This window comes from Rosa rugosa, chromosome 1 (genome assembly GCF_958449725.1).
Source record: "Rosa rugosa chromosome 1, drRosRugo1.1, whole genome shotgun sequence".
NCBI lineage: Eukaryota > Viridiplantae > Streptophyta > Magnoliopsida > Rosales > Rosaceae > Rosa > Rosa rugosa.
Genome location: NC_084820.1, coordinates 40817455 through 40828036, shown reverse-complemented (window position 1 = coordinate 40828036; position 10582 = coordinate 40817455). Strand labels below are relative to the sequence as shown.

At 39.5% G+C, this 10582-nt stretch overlaps 2 protein-coding genes across 2 annotated transcripts; both read left to right on the top strand.

The window, feature by feature from the left end:
* The first annotated feature begins 2482 nt into the window (after positions 1–2482).
* LOC133728049 (wall-associated receptor kinase 17-like) lies at positions 2483–3247 on the top strand. Its single transcript, XM_062155472.1, has 2 exons — positions 2483–2859; positions 2974–3247. Exons 1-2 carry the CDS (start codon positions 2483–2485, stop codon positions 3245–3247), a joined length of 651 nt encoding a protein of 216 aa, XP_062011456.1.
* Positions 3248–5896: 2649 nt separating this feature from the next.
* Positions 5897–7775, top strand: LOC133728033 (putative wall-associated receptor kinase-like 16). The gene is made up of 2 exons (XM_062155460.1): positions 5897–6233; positions 6949–7775. Exons 1-2 carry the CDS (start codon positions 5897–5899, stop codon positions 7773–7775), a joined length of 1164 nt encoding a protein of 387 aa, XP_062011444.1.
* The last annotated feature ends 2807 nt before the right edge of the window (positions 7776–10582 follow it).

Genomic DNA, 10582 nt, shown 5'->3' with positions numbered 1-10582 from the left:
TTCTTCATCTACCAAGGTACGCGTAAATAACTCCTTTTACACTTATAGTAATTACCTCTGCTACACTGGAGCTGAAGCAAAGATGTTGCACTCTAACAAGGTCCAAGCTGCAATGACTTTGACAGATGGCCGCCAGGTGGTTACAACCTCCAACACTAATGCAAATAACTTTATAGTCATAGGTTATGAACCATTTGGTTTTATAGGTTATGAACCATTAACTTTGAACATCAATAGCTCTCTGGCTGATCAGGAGGATGGGGCTTGTTCTGGTATTGGCTGTGGCCATTCCTCCATTCCAAGAGGCATCAGGAACTTTTTTCCCAAGGAGGCAGAGAGTATAGTAAACATAACTTTATTATCCATGTATTTTTGGTTTACCATGAGACTTTGTGTTACTGGTACACCATCCAAGTCCAGCCTCATCTTTCCTTTGTCCATGGTAGCAAACATCAGTAGTCTGCGACAGCCATACTATGAAAAACTAGCTGTCTTTCACAACTGTGATAAACGATCTGTACGTTCACTCATCGAAGTTGGCACACAATATAAATTGGCATACCACATGAAAAGTGGTAGAGGTTACCTTCCAAACAGCGAAGTTGATAGGTTCATAATTTCATACATTTTTATACCCTTAAATGTAGGATTCTAGGTTTAGAACTTGTCATCTTTGAGTCATTTACTTTGTCTTTGTGTTTTGTAGGTTAAATTGGAGAAAAGAATGATTTGGAGCTTAAAGTCAAACGCAGGATTGAAAGGGTGCTTGCTATCCTAAGCGTCCAGAATTGTCTCTGCTGTGCGTCAACTTTGAGGATTAAACTGTACCTTCTCACAAGGAATTATCAGGCAAGCCATATACCATTGGAAAGATACGGATGTTAGCTTTCTGAGGAATTTTACAGAAGTGGATTCGCATTCTTTTGGAGGAAGTTATGATGATTTAAGTGAACCTAGTTCGGGAAGGCAGATTCTGACGGATTTTGCATATCTTTTCGGAATCTGACTTGTGAGGCCCAAGTCGGTTGATCTTAGCACTCGAATGGAACAAGACTGAACGTATCTGACATAATTGGAGTAATTTCTTGCGTTGACTATAATAACCTTGTGTTTCTTTAGAGATAAGAAATCTATTCCAAGTTGGACTAGAAGACTTAAGAAGCCCAAGTCAAGTAGGAATTAAAAAGAGACATACAAGGCAGAAAAAGAGGACGTCTAGACAGAAGAGGCGGCCTGGAGAGCAGATTGAGACGCAACAAGAGCAAGAGGAGTCACCTCCATCTTTATTCCTCCTTTACTATGTTTTTCTTAGTTATTTTTATTGTTTCTTTTTGCTAAACTTCTAAGCTAGGGCTGAGATGAAGCCCCTAGTATGACTATTCTATTTGTTTAGTTGGTTTGCTATTTAATTTATAGATTGCTATGCTAAACTCTTAATCACCGTTTCAATAGAACTTTTATTCAAAATCTTTGCTCGGGATCAATACGACCTAGGTTTTGTTTATGAGTTATTTGGTTGGAGAACATGATGCTTGATCAATGAGTAGATGTTTTCTAGGGTGCTAAAAGATAATTAATCTTGTGATTAAAGAGTTGTGAATTAAGGATACAAGTGCTTGATCATAGTCGATATTCTTGTTTGCATGATTTCCTAGTTCTCTTTTGCTTAATGGAGTTGAACATGTTTGCTTGAACTTGATCATTAAGTGGAGTGAATTATAGTTTGGCTACGTGAGTTCTATACAGGATCAATAAGTTGGAATTCATAAGTTAGAAGAACTTTGGCATATGTCCGGGATCAATAAGGCTTATGTACGGGAATCATTAGCCTAAAATCTAGGGAATTCAATGGTTGTCAGCTAGCAATAGAGTAGAAGTACTAGGTGGTGGATTCAAAGTCTTAGCATTCAACTCTCATATTTTGTTAACCTTCTAAAAAAACCCTTCTCTCAATTCTTTTGTTTCTATTCTTAGTTGTTTAGTTATAATTTCAATCATCACAATCTTCCCCAATGTTTGTTTATTTTTGTGTTCAATTGGTTATTTGAGTTAGAATCAATTCAAGTTTCAATCCTTGTTGGAACGACCTCGTGCTTGCACTAACTATACTACAATCGATTCATGCACTTGCGAGTAATCATTTAAAACACAACAGAAGTCTTTCGGGCAAATTTTACTCTAGGTAAGTAGGTAGTTTGGCCTAAACCATAACACATCGATGATTATCATGGTTTTTTTTATGATTTAGAATTTTTAGCAGAGATGCATAGATAACTAACTTACTGAAAACTTGCAGGTCTTGGCTTTTGTTGCTTATTTCTTTTGTTTGGGATCACTGGGATTTATTCCAGTGTGAAGACACAGAAGTTGGTTAAGCACAAATCCAAGTTCTTCCAGAAAAATGGAGGGTTATTATTAGAGCAGCATATTAATGCTTCAACCAGAGGATGTACAACAATTTTTACATCTGAGCTAGAAATTAATGACCATCAACTGTCAGAAGAAGAGTCACATATTTGGTCCAGAAGATTATGGAGTTGAGCATTTCATAAATGAGATTATCAGTCTTACCCAAATCAACCATCAAAATGTCGTCAAGTTGTTGGGCTGCTGTCTGGAGACTGAAGCTCCCATACTGGTCTATGAACTGGCCTCTAATGGGACCCTTTTTTACTACATTTATCATACGAATGGGAAGAGTTCATTGCCTTGGGATACCCTTCTAAAGATAGCCTCAGAATCAGCAGCTGCCCTTGCTTATCTGCATTCTGCATCAATCATCCATGGAAATGTCAAGTCTTCCAACATATTGTTAACTCATTATTTTGTGGCCAAAGTCATCGGTTTTGGACCTTCGAGGTTAGTCCCTAGTAATGAATCACAGATAAGCACATTGGTTCGGAGGACACTAGGCTATCTAGACCCGGAGTATTTTCATTAAGGCCAATTGACAGATAAGAGCGATGTTTACAGCTTTGGAATGGTTTTGTTAGAGATTGTAACAGGAGAGAAGCCAATATCATTTGGTAGACCAGAAAGTCAAAGAATCATGTCTTCCCATTTTGTATCGTCCATGGAGTTACAAAGTGGTCTGTTTGATCAGATTGTTGGGTCACAAGTCATAAAACAGGGACACAGAGAACAAGTCAGAGCAGTAGCTGAGCTTGCAAAGAGATGCCTCAGTTTGAGTAGTGCAGAAAGACCTGCTATGGAAGAAGTGGCCAGGAAGTTGAAAATGTTGAGTTGAACCACACCTACCCAGCTATCTCATATAGCTCAGACAGTTACCTTGTTACATCTTCCTCTATATGTTCATTATTAATCTAATTACTAGCAATTTTCTTCAATTTCAATCCAATGTATGTTTCTGCTATTTGCACTCCAACCTAAATATTTTTTTTTTGAGGAAAAGATGAAATTGTATTAATGAATTATACGATTACAATCGTACTGTAGGGCATCCAGGACACACTCTGGAGCTTGAGAAAACCATTCCATATGAATGTCAGAATCAAAACCAAATCCTGCTAGTCTATGAGCAACATGATTAGCGGTCCTATAAGTATGATGAACACCTATAGAAAGCAAATCACCTAGCAATTCCTGAATTTCTTCAACAATGATTCCCAAAGTAGAGAAGTCATGATCCTCTGCAGTCACAGCCTTCACTGCCTCTGAGCAATCACTCATTATAGCAACATTAGACACACCCAGCGCTTGAATAAGCTCCAGCCCAGATTTAATAGCAAGCAACTCAGCATGGTAGGCAGAGGACACATTAGTCACTCTATAAGCAAAGCCTGCAATGAACTCACCCTTCTCATTACGCAGAACACCTCCAATGCCTCCATGTTGTAGAGAAGAGACATAAGCACCATCAACATTCATGCACAATAAGCCACTCATGGGAGGGGACCAATGTGCTCTAGCTTTCGTCCTCTTATCGATTACCATAATCGTATCCCGATTAGCTTGAAGGAACTCTTCATACCAAGCTATAGTACAAGCAACAATAGTAGAAGCGTTTTTAGCATTATCATTCCACAATTTATCATTCCTATTCTTCCAAAGACCCCATAAAAGCATCAACAGCTTAGAAAAATTTTCATAAGAAAGAGTAGATGCTTGCTCAAGTAACCATTCCTTAAAAATAAAAGAATGAGTAATAGGAACCTGAATTGAAAAAGGAGGAGCAGTAAGGATTTCCTGCGCAGTAGGGCACCCACATAATACATGGCCAACACTCTCAACCTGGTGACGGCAAAGCAGGCATCCCATATCACCAGTGTAACCCTTCTTACTCAAACTCTCTCTAGTTGGTAACACATTGTGACAAGCTCGCCAGATACATATAGAGACCTTCCCAGGGATCTTAGCTTTCCAAAGTGACTTCCAGAGAATACGAAAAGGATCACCAATAGAGGAGGAAGCAAAGACATCCCCCATCACCACCTCCCGAGCTACATAGTAGGCAGTTTTAGAAGAAAACGTACCCTTATTCCCAAGCTTCCAGCTCAAACGATCGCTTCTATTTCTATGACTGAGAGGAACACACAAGATAGCATCAACAACTTCTTGAGAGAATAGACGTTGCAAAACATCAACCCTCCAACTTTTGGTATCCGCATCAATCAAGGAAGAGACTAGCTCAATATTACAAGCAGCCGGTTTACAGAGTTGATGAGGAGAAACAGTTGGAATCCACTGATCACTCCAAACATGAATAGAGGAGCCATTACCAACCTGCCAAAGTAATCCAGCCTGAAGGACAGTTCTAGCTTCCATAATGCTTCTCCATGCATACGAGGGGGAATCCCCCATATCTGCATCCAAAAAAGAACCATTCGGAAAATACCTAGCCTTGAGCAAACGAGACAACAAGGAATTAGGATTAGTGATTAATCTCCATCCCTGTTTTGCAAGCAGAGATAAATTATGAGCATGCAGATTCTTGAAACCTAAACCTCCTTCACTTTTAGACAGGCACTCCAACCTAAATATTTGATAAATGATAATCATAATATATAGAGTTAGACACACTAAATTGAATTATAAAAGACGAAGTGGTGTTAGCTCAGTGGTTAGAGCACCCACTACCTAAGATCCAGGTCCTGGGTTCGAGTCACCATGGGGGTAGGAGGGAAATCCTTTGATCCTCTTTGAAAAAAAAAGAAAAAAAAAATTGAATTATAAATATATATGATCCACAACAACTACAGAAGACCAACGCCGAAAGTCTGTCAATTAATTACATATGAGTTCCGTGCCAAAGAAGCTATATATATGAATTAGGATAGGAGATGAAGGAAACAGAGACTTTGATATAACGGGACAAGAGGAATTGTTCCAGAAATTATAGATAAACCCAGAGGTGACCTTAAATTAAATAAGAGGCTCTAGTTCAACTATCTTCACGTGAAAGGAAGAAAATGGGAAGGAACAACACTATTTCCGTACACAACATTTGGGGAAATTCTAGTGTGCTGGTATGTATCCCATACCCACACTTACAAAGTGAGAACAAATTTGTTCTCAAAATTGTAATTTGAGTCCTACTTTGTGTAATCTTTTGTTCTAATAATGGTAATTACACCTCTTACGACACTTTTACAAGTTTTGAACAAATTCGTTGTCAATGTTGTAATTTTTGTTCTCAATGTTGTAAATAGTGTAAATGAATATGATAAATTTTGTTCTCAATGTTGTAATTTTGGTTCAAATATTTGTAAATTTTTGTTCAAATTTTTGTTCTTATAATGGTAGGTACCATAGCTTGTCTCCAATATTTGACCAGATTAGTACGTTATATACAAACCAGCCATAACTACTGCAGTTCATAGCTGAGAGAGATCGAAAAGCATAATTGTGATAGGAGGTCATATATTTCTTGCACAACATGATCTATTGTTGGTTTAGCTTAGCTGCTTCCATATTGTTTTTGTTCACAGCGAATGCATTATCAGCCAACTCCAGCCTCAGAATTCCCTTCCCATTTGACATAAAAAGTGCAAAAGAATTTTATCTAAGCGACGGGGTTGACTTTAGGCAAAGCAATAACAATGCTACTAATATTAACTTCTGTTTTGAGAAAGCTTTGAGTTTAGCCGGTTTAGAGTATTGGTGCAGCATCCAAGGGGATGCTTATGGCAATGAATATGGCTATGGCTTTGGGTTATATGCATATGCCTATAACTATGAAACAAAGACACTTTATCCCACTGATGTATGCCAAGGTCAGTCGCTATATATCATTTCATTCTTTCTTATTATGAGATCATATTTTCCACTTTTGTCATTGATTTACAATGGATTGCCAGCTGCTAGTATATATCTAGGCTTTTGCAAGTCTACTTATATATCTGATCATTGATAATCAGCCGAAACTGCAGATTTTATTTTACATAGAATCAGTAGATTATAGAAGTCTGTATTGCTCAGCTGTATGCATATATAAACTCTGTTGACAAATTTTATCTCCTTAAGCTATCGAGGAACAGGAGTGGAAGGAAGTACCCGAGTACTGTTACTATGGTGTTTGTCCACTTCCTTGGACCTTCAATGCTTGCTCATATCGGTATGGAATTATACGATCTATACCGAAACGATCAGGAAATCATGGTTGGGCCGGTGTTTTTTTTTGGCTCCCCCTACGTATTTGCAAGTCCGATCCCTTTCCTTTTAGGTATTTCTCTACCCTAGTTCCCATTAGTTACTTTGCTAAATATACCACTTCTTAGCAAATTAAGGTGTATATATATAGATATAACTCAAAGCAATTTACCTTGCAGGTTGTTACTCCTCTCTTTCTCTGCTTTTGTACGTGATCTTGGGTATGTTTATTCTAGTGTGAAGAAAAACTCTTCATTCATCCTAAATTCAAGTTGTTCAAAAAAAATGGAGGGTTATTGTTAGAGCAGCATATTGCTAATTCTCATGGACCTGGAGCAGGATGCTCAAAAATTTTCACAGCCGAGGAGCTTGTGATGGAGATCATTTTTGCAAAAGAAAAGGTACTAGTGGAGGAGGGCCAAATCAAGTGTTTTATAAATGAGATTATCACTCTTGCCCATATCAACCATCAAAATGTGATCAAGTTCTTGGGCTGCTGCTTAGAGACTGAAGCTCCCATTTTGGTTTATGAATTCACCTTTAACGGGACCCTTTTCGATTACATTCATGATTGGAAAAATGGGAAAGTTGCAATGCCACATGGGGATATCCTTATGAAGATAGCATCAGAATCTGCACCAGGTCTTGCTTATTTGCATTCTTCATCAATCATTCATGGAAATGTCAAATCTTCCAACATTTTACTAACTGATTGCTTGGCCAAAGTTGCTGGTTTTGGACCTCCAAGTTTAGTCCCTAGCAATGAGTCCCAGATAAGTACATTGGTGCAGAGGACACTCGGTTATCTGGACCCAGAGTATTTCGTTACAGGCCAATTGACAGATAAGAGTGATGTCTACATCTTTGGAGTCGTTTTGGTAGAAATTTTAACTGGAGAGAAGCCCATATCCTTTAATAGACCAGAAAATCAACGAATCATAACTTGTCATTTCCTTTTGTCCATGGATCAACAAAATGGCCTGTTTCAGATTCTTGCTCCACCAGTTAAGGAACAAAACAAAGAACAAGTTAGAGCAGTCGCAGAACTCGCAAAGCAATGCCTCAAGTTGAGTAGTGCAGAAAGACCAACAATGGAAGAAGTGACCCGAGAGTTAAAGAGGCTGTCACTCCTGTCAGACACGTATCTTACGGTTCATGTTAGTTAATTTTCAACCATCATGACACTGAAAATCTTCTCTTCTCCTAGCTGCTAGGGATTTGTATATCAGGAAACAGGGCAAATATGTCATTGTCCTTTCATATATATGTTTGCTTCTAATATGTACTACATGTTTAAGAAAAACTGAAATTAGGAGAGAATTGAGTCGTGCTTTCATTGATAATAGGGGCCTCTTTATATAGAGGATTACAAGACATAGAATCAGAGTTGTACAAGGAAATATAATCGTGCAATTAATCGGATATCTATGAATATCTCCGAGAATATCTCTAATTCTAAACCCTATTACAACTAGGTTAAGTAGCCTAGAGTTTGGGCCAGACACATATTTTGGATTTACTTGAACACTCCCCCTTGTGTCGCCCAAATGTGGTGCTCCTCTCGTTGCCTCATTAAAAACTTTGCCGAGTAACAAAAACCATGTAGGACAAAAATAACTTCGGTCGAAGGGGAAAAAGAGCACAACACACCATTCACGTTTCGAGAGCATACATGTAGATATCTCCCCCTGATGTCTGCATCTCCCCCCGATGACTATGGTCATGGGAATTCGGATAACTTCCGCAAATGATGCTACCAACATGTTTCTCGAAAGTGGAATTTAGGCAATGACTTAGTGAGCAAGCCTGCCACACTGTCCTCAAATTGAACCTAGTTCACTTTGATCTTGAGGAGAGTCTGTTGTTGCTGATTATACTTGGTGTTGTCGCTTTTGATATAGCCTTGCTTCATTTGTTCAAAACAAGCAGCATTATCCTATATGCTCGTAGGCTCATCTGTGGTAGACTTCAAACCACAATTGTTCGAACATGCGTAACTATGGATCCAATCCATATAAATTCACGAACCACTTCGTGAAGAGCAATAATCTCTGCATTGTTCGAAGATATAGCGGCTAGGGTCTATTCTGTAGACCTCCAAGATATCGCGGTCTTACCCATGGTGAACACTTAACCAGTTTGGGCATGACCTTTGTGTGGGTCAGAGAGATACCCAACATCAGCAAAACCTTCCAAAACACATGTCGTTTTGGGATGGGGATAGTGGACGCAGGCCAGTGTTGGCGGCGTTCCTGGTGTGTGATGGGTCCGAATCCATCATCTCTCTGTAAGGATAGAACAGGCCCATATCAATTGTACATCTCAAGTACCGAAAGATATTTTTTACACCAATCCAATGGCGTCGCGTTGGCGCAGAGCTATATCTCTAGCTAACAAGTTCATGGCAAATGAGATATCTGGTTTTGTGCATTGAGCTAAGTATAATAATGAGCCTATTGTACTCAAGTAAGGTACTTCTGCCTCTAGCACATCTTCGTCATCATCCTTCAGACGAAGAGGATCATTTTCAGGATCAAGACTACGAACGATCATGGGGGTGCTTGAAGGTTTGACCATGTCAAAATGCCTAAGCATCTATCAACACGATGCTCAAGTTCCAAACTGAGACATAATCGTGTTCTCCCAAAATCGTTCATCTCAAAATCGGATTTCAAGTGTCCAGCGGTTTTCCTTAACTCTTTAAGGGCTTCCAATGAAAATCATGTCCAACATGAACCGCGATAGAATCCGAAACTTGTTATGGAAAAGCGCGGGCATATCCTTTTCCAATCAAGTAGTCACTTTAGTGAGCGTTTCAACCTTATTGCAAACGCTCTCCGTGGTCTAGAGCCACTTGATTTGGGTAAATGAAGTCCACCATGAACCTTCATGTATATTCCGTATCTAAATCCCCATAGAGATACGTAGTGACCACATTCGTAAGCTGCATAATCAGTTATTCGGAAACTACCAAACTGACAGGGTAGTGGAGTGGAATGACATCCATTACGAGAGAATATGTCTCATCGTAGTCGATTCCAAGGCGTTTTGTGAGAAGCCTTGCGCCATAAAGCGAGATTGCATGCCATCTCTTTTTCTCATCATGCTTTCTAACGAAGACCTATTAATCAATAGGTTTTATGTTAGGAGGTGTTGGCATCACTGGCTCAAAAACCTTCATCTTCGTTAGAGAATCCAACTTAACTTGGATTGCATATTTCCATTTAGGCCAAATTTCTCTACTTTGGCATTCATTCATCAACGGAGCGTGGTTCGATATTATTGGACTCAACAAACTCATGCGCAACGAAATGCGCAACTGCATCATCAATTATGATGGAGTTTATATCCCACGTCTCATGTACACTAGTGTAATTTTCAAAGAGCTCTATATTCTTAGGAATAGGTTCTGACATTGAGGCGTCCCCCAACGGTAACCTTAATCCAGAAGATTCTTATGAGATGGATTTTGAGTATCGATGATTAAAGGATTGGGTTGTGCCAAGGTATCCTTCGAACCCACGGGCCTCCCATGCATCCTAGCTGGGGCCATGGCCTGTAACGCCAGAGTGACACTTTCTTTAGCGTTGGCTCCATGCCTACCTCCATGTAGGGTGGCGCTACGTCCTCTAGTAGAGACGTCCATCCTTGCAGGCATGTTTGCAGAAAATATGTGTGATCTCGTCACTTTAGTGGGGATCGAGATGAGACATAGCGGGGACAGACCACGACAATTCCTGTCGTTCCTGCTGATCATTCGTGTTCTTATCTCCCCCTAACGATGGGAAGACTGTCTAATCAAAGTGACAATCCGCAAGACATGTGGTCAAGAGATCGCCTAGCAAGGACATTAAGTGGCGGACTTAAGTGGCGGACGATTGTTGAAATCTCAAATCCAACATAGTTGCTCATTCGTCTATAAGAACCTATCATAGTGCGCTGTGGTGGCATAATTGGCACATAAATGGCTCAC